The 17,934-nt window shown below is 35.1% G+C and overlaps 1 protein-coding gene across 2 annotated transcripts in view; it reads left to right on the top strand.

Annotated features, from left to right (window-relative positions):
• Nucleotides 1–17,934, top strand: part of LOC108688760 (heterogeneous nuclear ribonucleoprotein L) — a 159,769-nt gene that overhangs the window by 56,972 nt on the left and 84,863 nt on the right. For both annotated transcript variants that reach the window (XM_018195138.1, XM_018195137.1), the window contains exons 4-5: nt 8,477–8,562; nt 10,316–10,412. In XM_018195138.1, coding sequence (XP_018050627.1) covers nt 8,477–8,562; nt 10,316–10,412 — 183 coding nt within the window. The remainder of the gene's footprint in view (nt 1–8,476; nt 8,563–10,315; nt 10,413–17,934) is intronic.

Raw genomic sequence — 17,934 nt, 5'->3', positions numbered from 1 at the left:
TCTCTCTCTCTCTCTCTCTCTCTCTCTCTCTCTCTCTCTCTCTCTCTCTCTCTCTCTATGTGTGCGTTGTGCATGTCTGTGAGTTAGGAAAGCGGATGATTATGGTCAGCAGCATTCCACAGAATGCTGGGGTGGAGTTTTACCATCTTACTTTTGAAGGAGCAACAGAGATCTCTGAAATTGAGCCCACACGCGCAGACTTGGGGGATCGTTTTATACTCTATATCGTCTGCGTGCCTCGAATTTTCTTGCGCTTTTACTTGCTTTAGTTAAGATGATACGACACGTACATAGTATATTATTATACGAAATGACGAATATTTTTCAAATAATGAATGAACATTAATTTTGGATTTTTAATTATGTTAATTGGTATAAAAAATTTATCATTATTGCAGAATAAAGTTAAAGAGATTTTTCTAATATGAGATGTATTTTTATAACTTAGCGACTTAGCTTTATATATAAGTAAATAATACCTTTATTTGCTTTAATTAAAATGCCTTGCTTTAAAAAAAAATATATATATATTTTTTTTATCGTTTTTACTTCTAAATAATTCACTTTTTTATTTGTTTTGTCATCAATTTTCTCAAAATAATAAACAACGCAACTTTTAAATTTAAAATTTTCTATAATAAATAATACATAGAGAGTAACATATTAAATATGTTACATAAAATTTACCGCAAAATATATGGAGATTATGCAGGCATAGTTTTCTCCTCGGGACGGAGAGCGTGACGTTTTATATTCGTAAAAAAGGCGAGAATAGGAAGAAAAGAGCGCGCGGTAGGTCAGTTATGATGCCAGATTTCAGTAAGGCTGAAAAAAATGAGCTGGCGTCTCCCCTTTTCCGCCACTTCTCTCCGTAGAGATTTCTCTCCACGTCTCATGCGGCACCCATTTATCTTGTCCTCGTAACCGACACTCTCGTCTTCCCTCTCGAATGCGAGACGCGTACCGTGGCTCGCGACAACTGCGTGCGGGAAAGTAATGCGTGCAAAGCTTTGCCTCATGCGCTTTCCAGGATCGTTCTCACGAGGCGATGTCCGTATCGTCCGACATTCGATCCGACGAATTTCCCCCGAGAAATTGGCAGCAAAATTGAGACTTCTTTCGTTAGCTATTGCTCGCCCGAGTTTCTAGTATTCGCGTTTCATACACGCTCATATCCCCGCGTTCCTCTCTGCAGCTTACATCAGTGTTGTTCAATTAGTGTCTGGCTGCATCGTCGAGCTGCACTGAGAGTTTCTCCAGTCCCGATCTCGCTAGATTCTCCGAGAAGATCCGCCGGAAATTAGATTTTCGACAACTTCAACTGCCCGAAAAATAAGATTATCTCGAGTACAACAAAATTTAATTTCGGCCCTTCAGATAGAAATGGGAAATATTCTTGTTTTACAGCCGCATTATATCTATTGCGTCAAGAAATAATTCTAATTACATTTTGATGTACGTGAGTCATGATTGATAACGTAATCGGAAAATCGATACGTGTACATGCTTATGGATGCTCCATTAATTTTTTATCAATTATGTATTGATAAGCACTGCGCATTAAAATTTAATGATATATCGATATAAATATTAAGATATTTTAGTAAAGTAACGTTATAGTCACTTTACATTTTGTCTTTGATTAAACAATAAATGTTTAGTTACCTGGAAACTTCGATCTTTCAATATTTTTTTTTCAATATTTTTTTATGCGAAATAAAGGACTTTTTATTCTGTTTCTTAATGAAACATTAATGCAGTGCAAACGCATTAGTTGTACAATGATAAAATCAATAGCTGAAATATTTTGGGAATTCTTTTATTTTCAGCGGAAATAATGAATTTGTTGATATAAACCATGTTACATAGGTTTAAGGTTATATCGTAATAGCTGATGAGTTTATTTATTGTCAATATCGTGAGAGGAGTAATCATATAAATTATAACTTTAGAATTCACAGTTCAAATTTAGAGGATCTAGGTTACTACATGAAAGTTCACGAGTTGAGAACTTGGAGTTTAGAGATTAGAGACGGGAGTGTGTTAAGATTGAAATCACGAGTTGAGAGTCAAATTTACCTATGTACATCGGAGTTTGGGAACATAACATTCGCAATAATTTAAGAGCTTTCAGTTACCAGATTAGGACGTAACAATTGAATCTCTTGCAATAATACGGATAAATTTTTTTAAACATCTTAAAGAATATACTCATCACGATCTATGAATTAGTACTTTGTTTTTAGTGTTCTTCAACTAGTATTTATTATCAACGTATTTAGATAGAAGATAGCTCAAAATTGAACGGAAACGTAATGTTTTTAAATTTTTGTTCTCTTTTTGGCATACTCTGAGTATGACTTTCTTTTTTCAATATTTTTTCTGTTGCTTGTAACTTTTTATTAATAAAAATACATATATTTGCTTGGTATTGTTATGTCCCTATATATCTAGCGTTTCGATTGGAAAAAATTCTTTACAATATGTTCATTTTTATGAAAGTTATAAGCAACCGAATTGAATTGGATATGCCATACCCAAGTGTGTCATTCTCATAGTGTGACACCGAAGGCTTAAACTCGCTACATTTGATTTATTAATTTTGCGCACTAACTTCTGCATTCGACTCCTATATGCCCTTTTCTACATTGCTATCTAAAGAACATGAATACATTAATCCTCGCATCTGTAAGCTATCATAAAACTTTTTGTTGAATAAGAAGATACGAATGTACCTATATATAATGTACCATATTTTCTATGCACTGAAAAAAATAACTAACTAAAAATAAATAACTAAATTTTAATATATTTATTTGATACAAAAACTATTAATTTGATTAACTGAAATATCATTTTTTTATTGAATAAATATTTTTACTGCAAGTAAATGTTTATCTACTACCATTCAAAAAAATATGTATTAAGATTTAGTAAATTTTTTTTTTTTTTTTTTTTTTCGATGTATTTTCGTCGACCTTTAATTCGTCTCTCGTGTTTATAGTGTAAGTGCCAACGCTTATTAGATTCACGCGCGCATATATTGAATGCACCCCGACGAAATGCGCCAGTATTGCACTCGGGGGAAATACCCCAGTTTTCAGATGCATCCCTGGCGCATTGTCTTTGTATCCTCTATGCTCTCGTGTCGAGCAAATTGATGTCGTAATTGTGGGCACTTTATGACTTTTTCATGCCCTTTTAATCTCGCAGTGGGGATTGGAGCGGGATTAGAATCGGGATGTGTTCTGCCCGTAAATTCGGCCTCCTTCATCTTTCAACGGCATCGAAAGATCCTTGCGCGGCAAATTTCTCGACGCGGAAGACCTCGGTTTTTTTCCCTTGAACAACGTTCTCTTCGATTTCCTAAAGGATTTTCATGAAAACTGTCAGTGGCATGCGGGCTTGAGAAATGTGACTTTCCTCATGAAAATTTACCTGTGCAATTTTTCCTGTCTTGCAGTAGTTGTAATCTTGCAACTTAAAATTTAAAAATATTCCATACTCTAGAGACGTGAGTGATATGTCGCGGTCGGTCCACTTTAATTTATTGCCGAGCTTTTAATAAATATATCGTTATTTATTTTTGTACGCGGGCTTGTCATTTTTCATCATGGAACTTGCGATCTGCAAAATTTACGGCTACTTCCAACCTCGCGCTTTACTTCGTCATCAATGACATTTATGATACATTAATGAATGCCCGTTCCATCGTGCACATTTGTTTCACGTCCCGTCTAATTAATACGCGACATCGCTGCGGCGTTTCTGTCTTTCGCGGTCGGTGGATCGGGCTTTGAGGTGGCTTTCGTTGTCGGTACAAAGCGAGCATTATGCCCGGAACCATCTGGCATCGAGGAGGCGAAAGAGCAGGCGTGGAATATTTATCAACAACCCGGAAAGAGCGGTGCACGGAGAGGTATCTCCCCGCCGGAGAAATGTCGCTATAAATCACCTCGCTTTTCAAAGCCGATCATGTTTTATAAACGAAGGCGGATAAGTCGTATTAACACGTCCGGAGATACGCGGGAATGCCAATGAATTAAATAAGATGATGCGGCTTCTTTCTCCACCCCCGCGCGCGCACCCTGATTGATGCCCTTCGAAGCAGATCTATTATTATTGTCTGACCTACTCAAGAACGAGGATTAAACCCCTCAACTCTCCTACCGACAGACTGCACTGTCATCCAACCGGAAATGGGAATGCGGGACTCGTCTATAGACTCCCAGGCGAATAAATCTCGCCTGCACTTTGTTGTCTCTAAATGCAAGTTACGTTATTCCCTTTCATAATCGATCCTTATCATTTATCGGCTAATCTTGGAGAAGTTCTTGTAAAGCAATCTAATATCTGTTTTATTACTTTTGTTATATTTTTAACGTTCCACTATCATCAACACGAACACGAAAATAAGTCGTTTTGCTTCTGTTATCTCTATTCTCTCTCATAATTCATCAAACTAATCTAATTTGCAAAGTTTATTATTTCCGTCAAGATTTTTATAAGATCTTTTTGTTTCATAACACAATGCCTTCATTCGTATCTAACTTCCGGATATCTAATTCCAATGGTGCTAGAACAGTTTTCCTTCACGCCTGACGTTTTTCCGTCGCGGCAGATAAGCTTCGATAAATCACGTTTGCAACGCCGGTACGCGGCTCAATGCACCCCGTCCGGGCGAATGCATCTTCACAGGACAAAGGGATTACGTGCTTTCCTTATCACGATCTCGAGCGGGCAAGCGGGCACGTTCTATCACTCTCTCTCTCTTTCTCTCGCGAGGCTCTGCTTTGTGCGTCGCGTTCGCGGAAGCATCCGCTCTTGAATTTATATCGCGGCCGACCCCCCGAAGGATTTCTCCTACCACGAGCATCGTATCTCGCACGGACACAAAAGGGGGTCGTCGACCCGGATGAGGCAACACCCCGGACAATTAGGTCTGTTTTTTTATTCCTGCACATTGAAAAAAAAATTTACTGAATCTTAATATTTCTTCGAATAGTACTAATTATTTACTCTTACAGAGTAACTAAATATTCACTCGTTAACAAAAATGATGATTAAATCAAATTAATGATTTTTGTATCAAATAAAGTTTATGTTTAGTAAATATTTACTTAGTACTATTCAAACAAATAATTATTAAAATTTATTAGTATTTTATTTTCCAATGCATTAGACTGCAATAGAACTTTCTTTCTCGTTTCCAGCAAATATCTATTTCGCTTTAAGTTTCTAAAAGACAAAAGGCTTAGATTAGAGTATGTTCGCCGATCGGACGTGTGCTTCTCGAGGAACGAGTGATCGCAGTGGCGACGATTTGCACGCGCGAATTCTCGCTTCTATTCATAAGCCAATCTGAAATGCAACGGATCATACATATTACATGGTGCACACTGGATGCAGCGGTGAGCGGCGCATAAAAATTTACCGGTCGTTCGCAGATACGGTGACAATTTTACATAATCCAGTGTACCTCCCGTTTTTTTCATTAAGCTGTGAAACAATTTAATTATCGCGTCAATCGTTCGATCGTTTCTATCGGTATTCTTTTTCCTAACCTGAATGTCGCGAGGACTCGAGCCGACGGAAATCGAATTTCCGTTTCTATTTAATGATCGTCGTACGATATTTCGTGCTCACGCCAAGAATCAAGCTGCTCTTTTTTGAGATTGTATCACATGCAGAACACATACATGATGCATATCATCTGGAATTAATTTAAGAATATAGAAAACTCATGTTTATACAAAGAATGAGCCTAACTCTTATAGCTATGACTGATAAAAAAATTTAAAAAAATCGGACAGTTTATCTTTTTTACGAATAATTGAGACAGAACTTCACAAAATTGGATATATTTGAATTTTACATAAATAAATAATTTAATGATGACAGAATGCTCGAATATTAAGTCCAAATTATAATTGAGTAATAGCGAATTCGATTTGACGCACTAGTGCATGTTAAAACCATTACATACACCGATTTAATTGTGTAAAAGTGAAATACAAATGTTTCGAATTATAAAATATCGCTTTTATTTAATAGCAATAAAATATATTGAGGATTTATTCCGTTTTCAGTGCAATTCGCTATAAGTTAACGATTTATCATATTTAAGTATATTATAAAATATTCTACATATACGCTATGACGTGGTCGCACGCGAGACCTCGTAGCCGGAGATTGCACTCACTCGATAGGAGACTGACAATCTCGTTCGAACCTTATTCAGACATTTCAGACGTCCCAGGCTCCTCGATTCTCTGTGATAGTATGACTAATCGCGAGCACACGGAATAATACGTTGGCGCGTCTCGCGTATTCAGACTGCATTTAAACAGCGCGACGAACCGCATTTTTCTCGAATAAACGATGTGAGTCACTAAATGCGATTCCACTAGTTGCGTGTTTTCGTCTAGTCGTATGAGAGATGTGCCGCGCAGAGAAGTCGCGAGAAGTTACATTGGCAGCGAGCCACGTCGTGTCATCGCTCGTGCAACGCAAATTCGAGATTTCCTCGGCTGGCAGGTAAACACGCGCCCGCTGTTAAATGCTCTCAATTATCGACCATCTTGAAATAAAATGTGTTGCGACCCGTCCACACCCCGGCGCGATACTTAACACCTTCTTTGACCGCGTCGCCGCCGGGGACTCCAGACTCCAACGATTACAACTCATCTCTAGAGAACGCGCAACTTCATAACCAACACAATATATATATATATATATGTATATATGTATATATATATATATATATATATATATATGTTCCATTCACATTTCTCTTCGTAAAAATTATTTATTTAGTTTACAGTAAACAAACGGAAATTAGCAAAGAAAAATTAATCATAAGAAGTTAAGCTTTATCTAACGACTTATTATAAATTATTACTTTAAGATTAATGTTTTATTAATGTACGACAAAGTGCTAATCTTCAAGTATATATTCTTGTTATTTATGTTATTCTCACGATTAAGGATTAAGGATTAAATTAGAGAGTGCTAATTGCATTGTAAATCAGTGCCAACCGAACATGTTGCAATTCTGTTTTCTCTCTAATCTGTCCTACACTCTGCTTCGTGTTACAATGTCTAGTTAGCCTAATTCCAAAGTGATTCGTTTCTCGTGTTTGACAAATTCGTAAATCATTGTGTTATCATTTTATATAAATCTTTATTTGCGTAAATCTAATTTTATGTTGAAAATCAATAAAATTAGATTATTACTTGAGAATAAGTGTTACAATGATATTTTATGCATAATATATTTAGTTATATTAATATTATAAAAATCCAATCTATTTGAATTTTAAATTTATAAATTCCAATATATTTGGTTTTTAATACGAGTATATATTTAATCAAATTAATTAATTCAGTCGCGATTTAGCAATTAAATAATTAAATATGAACTTATCATAATTAGGCTAGTTACAAAAATATTGCTGATTCTAATCTTTAAGTTCCGGTCGTTCTCGTTGATGAAACGAACTATAATGCTCCGAATGAAAAATAGTATGTGGCAAAAAATCGACTTCTTTAGCGAGAAAATTTGGTATTGTCGATGCATCTGTTAGAACATGTAACATTCATGAATGGACTGAAATGCAGTTTTGCCATTTGTCTCGTGTTGCTCCTTGACCTCTCGGTTCAACCTACCTACGCCACACAAACTTTCTGTCTGGATGCGTTGCGAGAATATTGTGAGAACGGTTAAACTTATACCGAATACCTCGCATATGTTGTTGTTGCGCCAATAGAGATGCCCTGGAGAACGCACCAAGTAAACTTCGTTTCGATTTGCTGCGCATGATATACGACGTGCATCGATCATGTGCTCGAAATAGGTTAGCGGAAATACGAGGTGCTTCAGAACTATCGCCGTTTCCCCTTAACGACAGGTTTCAGGAATGGACTGAAAAGAATGGCGATTGCTTTAATGTTGAGTTATTGAGCGTTTTTGAAGCGACTAATTGAAGTGTTTTAAAATAAAGCAAGACATCAAATAATTTGTATCTAAAATTGTTCAAAAAAACGTCGAGGCAAAAAAAAGAAAACTTTTGTAAAAGTAAACGAAGTTCAAATCTATAATCGTAAATTAATTAACCGTAATTAAAGTTATCATAAATATAATTCCATTAAAAAATATTTTTGCGTTTAATATCAAATTTTGTACACGAGTAGAAGTTTTATATTAAAAAATACAAACATCGAAATATTTTATTTATATGGTCTTTTTAAAGATCGATGGTGCATTGCCTATAATTTTTTTCCTCTTAATTGCTTAATTTAGAACTCGAGATGCATTTAATTAATGATTAACATCTTTGTTTCTCAACTTTTAAGCTTCCTTCGGAGAAGTCGAGGAACGATGCACACCATAGCCTAAATCAACATAGTGTGAAAATGTTCTCCTAAAATATCCTCGCATACATCTGTTAAAGTGCTTTGCTCTTTTCTGTTGCAGGAAGTGTTGCACACGATCAGTGCGCCCAGCGGTCAGGTTCAGCGTATCGTAATCTTCAAGAAAAACGGCGTGCAAGCTATGGTTGAATATCCTTTTCAATACATATTTTACTATGGTAGTGCTTTTTATTAGGTCTATTGACGGTGCTTATATTTTTTGCACTTATTATCTTTGCTTTCTTTCTCTTCAACGCTCGAATACTTATCTCGTTTTTAGTGCATAAATTTTAAGAAATTTCAAACAACGCGGACAAATCTATTGCTCACCTGCAATTTCGTTGATTTACGTTAACGATTCTCAGAAGACATCATATGACTCTCAGCTATGTAAATTAACACTTTAAATTCAGTTGTATTCGCACAGTAAATTACTAAGAAGCGTACCGCTAATGTTCTGTTTGCCAAGCATAATACTGTTTTACAACCGCAGATGTTACATGTTGTATATAAAGAATTAACAAACAGCCGTTATTACTCCCTGATGTTTAGCTCGCTGGAAATTTTTAATTTTCAAAATGATTAAACATCTCCGTCGTCTTATACTTCACTGGAAATTCCATTAAAAATATGATTTAAATTTATTGAGAAATTTGCCATTGAAATTTTGACAAGTAAAGTACAAAGAGTTTGAAATTTAAAAATGCATATAATACGAGTTCAAACAATGCCGTCGGGAAACAATTTATTTTACACAAATAAACCATTGCGTTTTCGCATGAATTTGATTTACACGGTAAACTTCAGGGCAATAGCGAGCGTTAAACACGCGAGTCAAGGGTCACCTTCGGCGAACTCGGAGCCCGCGGGATCAACTCTGACACGCTTTCTCAAGCCGGGAAAACTTTGTCAAGACATGCACTGCCGTTATAGCGTAATGAAGATTTATAACGAGGATGTGAACTGACGGAAAGGCTCGATTTTTTTTCAACGTAAACTCTTTTTCATGTATTCTGCATACGTTCAACAAGCTTTGAGCTTTATCTCGCGAGCCGTATTTTCGGTGAACCTCCGTATAGTGGAGTGTATATTCTAGACTATTACGATCCAAATAATAGTCAAGCCGCGTCCCGCGTGACTATAAATTCGTTAGAACTTTACGTCATGTCGGATTTATACTGCACGACGGCCACTTTGTGGGAAAACAACATTGTAATGCCGCAGTGAATTCCGTGAGATTTCTGTATCATAGGAACGCTACATTTTATCGTTTGTCGTAAAACTGGGTGATGAACATTATAATTCATGTAATTTTGTTTGTTTGTATGGTAACGTTGCATCTTTTTTCATCAATCTTTTTTTATTTATAATAATATGAAGGAGATATACGAAGGTTTAAATAAGAGACGAAGTAATTTTTAATTTAATTGTTATTTCATAGAAAGAACGATTTTGCTGACGTATCTAAAAATTTAAGTAGTAGTTTTAGATCTGAAAATAAGTTTGTTAGTCCATAATTAGAGAATAATTATGTAGAGAATAATTATTAATTATCTAAATCTGAATCAGTGGATACCAATCTCAAGTGTATCACTGGGTAATCAGTAAAATTCGCAATAAAATTTAATTTAAAAAATCACTGAAACGTGGAATTCCTAATTCTAGGTAATTTTATTTAGTGTTCAATATATATATATATAGTATTGGAACGTGCAAATAGCTGTATTTGAATTATACAATACTCAAATTCTTTTTCTTTTTCACTTGAATTTCGTTGATTCAGATTTAGAGTAACCAAACTTCACGTATTATTGCCGAACTAACTAATTTTAAAATTTGTATACATATATTTTTTGTGCACAAATTACTATATATCCTTAACTGATCGTGTTCTGATCATTACGTTCGACTCTGTGGAATCGGCAACCAGAGCAAAGGAAACACTACATGGAGCAGATATATATTCTGGCTGCTGCACATTAAAAATCGACTTCGCAAAGGTGAGTACATAAGCAATTATCTTCCATAATTGTCCTCTTCTTTTTAAAACAAATTTATGCGAATTTAGATATGCAAATGTTACGCAATGATAAGGCGAATCGCATTCGCCGATTAAAAGCAATGGAAAAAGTACCGTTTAAAAAATTCTGTCATCCGGGGCATTTTTACATAATGCCACTCGTGCTAACATAGTGGAAATTCGGAAAATCTATTTGCATCATCCATTTTACGCGTCTCGTTATAATAATTCTAATTAGCAACATTATGAGTGCTGTTGCTTGTAATATAAATTTTGTATAATATTTACAATTTATTAGTGATATTTAATATAAGTATATCATTATATTGATAAAATCGATTTAATTGCACTCACGGTGCATCCATGATGAAAAATTCTATATAATTCTATATAATTGTAGAGATATAAATTAGATTAAATTATATAAATTTAGAGCTATATTGTATTTTTTCGGCCATAAATTATATTATAAGAAAAAAATCTAAATCTTTTCTTCTTGTATAAATTTAAAATTTACTGTTTAAATTTAAAATAAAATCTGATTACATAGAATTGCTACAATAATGTAGGACGTGACCCAAAAGATTTAATTTGAAAGTTAACTATCAAGATGTTTCAATATTTCATTAAATATTAAAGAGTTGTTCTTGTTAATGACTTTCCATCAAAATTCCGTTTAATAATAATACATTTCGAATATGTCAAAGGGAATATTAACAGGGAAATATCAATTATTCTGTACAAAATATTTATATTATAAGAAAATTCAGTCCATTTAAAAGAAAAAAATTTCTTATTCGTTACAACTTAATGCAGAATGATTTTGCAAAATTTATCCACGATGTCATATCCATATTAACCGAGCGAATCTTTTATGTAACAAGTGAAGCGCATATCTTTTGTGCATGATATTGTAATGCTGATAGAAGAACCTGTTTCTATAATTACGTAGCTTCTGTTCTGATTAAATCTAAATCAGCAGAAGCTTATATCGTCGATTTAAGTAACTTATCGTAATCAATGTACCCGACGCTGTCGTAAATCTTGTAATTTAACGCTTGTAACGAATAAGTGTGACACAAAATGGATTAACCGGTTTTTATCTGATTCTACCTACCTACCGCGCGCATTAGCGTGACGCGACAAACAGAGCTGCACTCTTTCACGCCCCTGTCGCGACTTTCACGCGAGAAGAATTAAGCTTCGTTCATACACAACACTGCTATTGAATAAACAAATGTTTTTTGTTGTTAAAGTAAGAGAATTGTCTCGAGTAATTCTTTAAAGATGTATATAAAAATTCTATCCGACTTCGATCAATGTATCGCCTTTATTTTTTCAATTCGTAATCGAACTTTTTGTAATAAAAGAGAGTGTTTGAAACAGCTCCTATTTTATTTTGCTCCCGTTAGTTACCGTAAGAAATTATTGATGTTAGCCCTAAAAAGTCATTTATTTTTGCTTTTATGATCCCGATGTTGGCTCGCGATAGAGACGTTGAAAGGAATATCCGGTACATTAGGCCGATGATTACAGGAGGGAAAAAATGGCTCGTGCTATACAAAAGCATGTCTCTTTGATGAGACGCATGCGTCATTCAGAAAAACATACAAGGAACAATCGAATATTAATGAAGCGTAGTAGAATAAAATTATTCATTAATGAAGATATAAGTCATGCGTGTCATATTAGATTGCATCGGATATAATTATTTTTCTACAAGTCTCAATAGTCCGGTATAATTATTATGTGAAGATGCAAAAAATATTTTATCACCATGAATTCATCTTCACATGATAATTGAAATATCGTTTATTGAGATTTGTAGAAGCCGATAAAATATTTGCTTCGACAGAAAGAAAAGAATTCGTTAGAAAATCGTATAAGAATATTTGCAAAATATTCTGTACATCATTTGCTGTCAAGAATAGTCTTAAAATTCGATTAGTATAGAACTCACCTTTTTGCTGGCAGAAATGTTCCTTCGTGCCACTTTCTTCACCATCTTTTTACGTTCAATTTCACGGTATCTTTATTGCTAACTCCCTTTGGAATATCGGTTTAGGTTTTTCTTGCATAACGAAATCCAATCATAGAATAGCGAAAATAATGATAACGACAATGGTCGGCGATAACATTATTTTCTCGCTCGAACAGGTAACTCGAAATTACTTCAACTTACTATTATCCTTCCCGATCGCTTTCTTGCTACCGACTGTGCGGGTCATATTGGAAAATGTTAGATATTTATTGGCTAAGTCAACTGTATTTTTCGTTCAAATATCGCGCACAGCTGCTTCTTCTGCAACTGAGTACATACTTGAAATTGTGAAATATGAGTTAATCGACTACTGTCATTTTGATTTCTTTGTAACGAATCTTTATTTTTTAAAATGTTAAAAATAATCTCTTAATATACAGTATAAAAACTTAATACAATAACTAACTACAATTAGATTTTACACACGATAAGTACATCAGGAAACGTTAAAGATTAAAACAGCATTAATAATTAATAATAATTATATGCACTTAGAAACATAATTATTATACATTAAATCTATATGTAATGTATAGAACTAAGATACTATGTCTTTTGATTAAAAAAAAGAAAGATTTGAAGAAAGGCTATCTACATTTAAAGAGAGCATGTATAATCCGAATACAAAGTTTCAGATGAAGAGCATAGAAATGTCGGCAAAAATTTAGGGTAGAAATATGCAGAGAGAAGCTCTAAATGCTCGCGCACGCTAGAACAAAAATAGAATCGAAGGCAGAACCTAAAGCTCGAAATTGGATTTCGAGGCGGGGCCTGTGACAGGAGTTTACCCACCCCTTATCTCCCTATTGCCAATAGAATGGCCTGCCAAATAGCGGTCGTGCTTGTTGAAAAGCGCACGTCGGCTGTAATACTGTATCTCCACGCATGAGCCATATGAATCATGCGATGGATCTTACACTCGCGTATATTTGCGTACGAGGATGAAGTATCGCAGACGTATTGGATACATCGAAGGAATATTTGAACAAGTCCCTGCATGCAAATCCCTTCGGATACATTCTCCCTCGAGCGTCCCTTTCGATGCGTCCGCGTTCTCTATCACAAGTTCTTTTTTTCGTAAGAACAAACGTGGATGGAATGACAATGTTGTATCGATTACGACACACTCTTGCAGAGATTGCTTCTGCTGGCGCAGAAACGAACTTTCGTACTAAGATTTTTTTTGTTTCTGTAACATGTTCTCTTGTTTGTCTGCGAATAACATTCGCTTTTAGACACATAAAGAATAGCGCCATTGTATACTCTTCCACAAATTCTTTATATATATAACTTGATACATAACTTTGTTACTCTTGTGTAATCACAGAAGAACATTATGTATCAACTTGTACTATGCGCTTCTTCTCGCTCTTGAAATTTCTTTTTAATGTGAGCTGTTTTTAATTTTTCTTTCTTTTTTTTTTCGGAATTTGTTGTTCTCGCCTGGGGACATTATTAGTGATCCCGAAACATTTGCAGAATTAGCACTTCCACATCCATTGTTCCATTGTTCCTATGAGTTTTTCTTTCTCTTTTCTTCCTGAAATTTCTCCTCCTCGAATTCGATATTGCTAGTGCTGCAGCTCGCAATGTGTAAAACGTGCTTCCCTTTACTCAGTAATGCCTACGTTATCTTCATTTCTTGAGAGTGCAATATTCAAAGTTTCATTATTAAACTTTCGTTGGCTACGGATCGGCGAAGAAACGAGATTGTTTGTTGAAGTTGAAAAAGTCGATAAAGTCATTCATTATTTAGACGATAAAAGCCGGTTGCGACGGTATAACTGATTCAATTGCCCGTTTTAGTCGGAGCGTGAAGTCAAATTAATTTAAATGTCATACCACTGTTATCGCGAGGTTTCTACGTCAGCTTCACTTCCGGAACTTGAAACCAAATTAATTCCCCTTCGTCGCCATTTCATAATTCTCGGAGACGATAAGACGGACATACAACGTGTCCGGCGAAATTGCCACGGCGAGTGATCCTTATTCGACGAATATCATAAAGAACGTCGACAGATTGACAAAGTGAGTCTACATGCTTACCGACCTCGAAAGCGCGCGAATTTATCGGACGGAAAGTAGTATCGCTAGGAATTGGAAGTATTTACTCGCCGTTGGAGCGACATTAACGACTCTGGCAGTGCGAACACGCACGTAGTCCAATGCATTTTACGGCTCTCTAAAAAGAGAAATAATCCAAAAAGAGAAATAGAAGAGGCGAACAAGCGTAAAAAATCAACGAGAAGTGCCAAGCTCATAAGGTATCTCGGGATGACTGCCAGTCCTTAATTCAAGATTACTTAATCGAGCCGAAGTCAGCTTTACATTAACGATAATTTGATCGAATGCCAGAATGCTTTTTTTTTGTTCGTAGCTTTTAATCTTTGACATTAACTATCTAAATATTTAAAATTTAACTACATTTTTCAAATTTTTGTTAAAAATAAAAACGCGCCATGAAAGTATAAGTATAATATTAAAATTTTAATTTCAAAGTATATTTTCCGCGCATATTGTTAGTGCTAAATGCGAGAGAGAATAATGTTCCCCTTGATTACATCACACGAATTCTATTTTTCACTTATTCGGTTTGCATGACGATGCGATTTTCGCTCGCGCAAATGGAAGAATGCAAATTTCGCAATTACTCACGGGATATTACCCCGCGTCGAGTACTTCTTTCCGTATGAAGGAAATAACAGGGCATATCACGCCTTGAAAAAACGATGTTACAAAGGCATAATGACGCGCATAAAAAACAATTACCAGCACGATTGCTGCTTAAAAGTGAGCGGAATTTGAAGAAGCGTAATTTTCAGCGTCTTTGTGAATCACAAGTGGGATCACCGTTGTGGTTCCCGTATTAAGGTATGCCGTTGCGATCCCCAAATTACATTTTCGTGAGTGGATGTACCGCATTCCGCATTCGCACCGTGAATTATCTCGCTATTCATCCGAGAGAATAATGCAACGCCATTCTGTTATATTACGGGAAAAAGTGTGATAATTAACGTTTATACTATTTAAACATTTATGCAAAAAAAGACTATATCGGTTTATCGACTGTATCGCGATTAAGTTTTTATTAACGAAGGTAAAAATCTGTGTGATATTGCGTTACCTCACATTATTTTCAAAAATATCAACACTGGATCGATGTCGGAGCTGCATTATATTTCGAAGCTTGCGCAGAACCATTCATTTTCATTATTGTAATTACTTGTCATTACGTTCACTACATACATACCATTGTAGCGACACAGCGCAGCGTTTATGTCTTCTCGTCGGTTCTTCTATTCTTTTACGCTTGTGTAATGGACGACGGTCACTGCATTTTATCCTCGTCTCATATGCGAATGTCACGCTCTTACTCCGGAGGCGTACATTATTGTTATTTCTGCCGTGTCATTTCGCGTGTGAATAACTACCTTAAATAACGATGTGAAATTGTGAAATTGCCGGATTACAAGTACTCTAATGGAACGTACCTATACGTGTCGCGCCCGTAATATTGCAATAACGTAATGCCACACCGTTACCCATAATGTTGTGGTTGTTATTATATTTTATATTCAGCCGTCACGCCTTAACGTTTTAATGCACTTTAACCCTTAACCAATAGGAGCACTTAAACTCTCGTACGCCTTTTTGTGCGCAGAAATTTTTTACTCGCACAAAATATGATGGTCCATAAAATTGAATATATATTGTGTAACAGGGGATTTTTTTCCGCTCAACGTAGTTTTACACTTTGACAAATCGCACAGAAAAGGAAAAAAATTATGAGCATGAATAAAGATTTTATTTGATCATATTGCAGATATTTTCAGTCATCAATCATTTAATTTAGGAATTTGAATTTCGCTACGCAGTGAAGAAATAATCACGCGATTTTACGTATCGTGGAAATGACATATTTGTTAGTAGTCGGCGTTCATATGTTAATGCGAAATTATGAAATTATATAGAAAATGTCATTACACAATGTGACATGATGCGTTTCCATGCGCTCTAAATTGGATGTTTTGCGTGGATTTGTAGGGCGCCAGTTATTAATATTACCAATTATAATTGATTTCGATAAATATTCTGTAATATAAATGATTGAATATGACTGTGATGTAATTATACAAATTAGCCTACGTACGTTTCCATATTAGGATTTTTTCAACGTGACTCGCCTACATGAAACGAAATGTTAATTATTCTTTTCTTTCGGTGAAATTTTAAATTGCAAATTAATGTAGAAATGAAAATAAAAGGTCCGTGCTTTCTAAAGAGCCAACTTTTCGAGTCGACGATTTCACACGTCGACATTATGATCGAGACATTTAATGCCGCGTGAGTTCGTATACTTCGTGAATATGCGGCGGTTAATTCGGTCACAGGTGTTAAATTCCGAAACCGACGCCGATTGGTGTACGTTAGAAAATCTTACTTTTCGCTTTAAATTGCAAATCGCATGGACGCAAACGGTCCCATTGCTTCGAGTTCTCTCGCGAGTACAAGACGAAGTTTGAAAGTTTTCTCCGTGAGGAAAAGTCTTCGGACTTGTTCGATTTTCCGCTCGCAGAATATGCGTCATCAATCATCGCCCATGTCGACAAGCAACAAATCTAAAAATCGTTTTGCCGCTTCGATAGTAGCGAATCACCATAGATAGATCAGACAGATCAGATTAAAATTCAAAGCACAAATGTTTCTCTCTTTTTTATTTTAATAGTTGCATTAATTTAATAATTGCAACTATTAAAAATAACTATTTAATACTCTAGTTAAAATCTTGTCTTTTAGATAATTTTGATATCGCAACTTGGGCCGCATCAATCAGTTCGTTTTTGAAGGCTTCGAATAACTTAATTTATCACTGTCTTTCACAAACATCTACTTTAAAAGAAATTTCGAGCTGTAAAGATTTAAACTTTTATGAAATATTACGGATATATATGAAGCGTCTCGGTAGATAAATTCATCACTTTTTACTTACGCAACAGGATTATTATGTTTGGTTCCATCCTTATAATTAGAAATTCTATAATGTATATTTACTTTTGACAAATAATCCTTAATATTAATTATTTGTACTAAGCTTTCGTGGTTGAGTAATGCGAAGAGCCCTGAATTGCGTGTACAGAGAAATTCCATGAAATTATTCGGAACAACGTGGAGAAGTGACTCTAAATTAGATTTCTGGATTAAGTAAATTTTATTATCTCGAATGCTGTGTGGAATTGAAGGACATTAAATGGTGCGCACTTTATATGCAGATAATATAAAATTATATGCATTATGGTAATGATAATCAAGAGGCAAATTTTAATCATATGTGCATAAACGATCTGAAGTCTGTAATAATATATGTCAAGATTACGTTGAACAAAGTGGCATATGATGATTAGAGAACTCCGCCGCGCATTGTGCTACTTTATCGCAGCTTTTTTAGCACGTAAATACGTAA

The sequence above is a fragment of the Atta colombica genome, unplaced genomic scaffold (genome assembly GCF_001594045.1).
Source record: "Atta colombica isolate Treedump-2 unplaced genomic scaffold, Acol1.0 scaffold238, whole genome shotgun sequence".
Classification (NCBI taxonomy): domain Eukaryota; kingdom Metazoa; phylum Arthropoda; class Insecta; order Hymenoptera; family Formicidae; genus Atta; species Atta colombica.
Note: the sequence above shows the minus strand (reverse complement) of the source record. Positions and strands in the feature narration are given on the sequence as shown.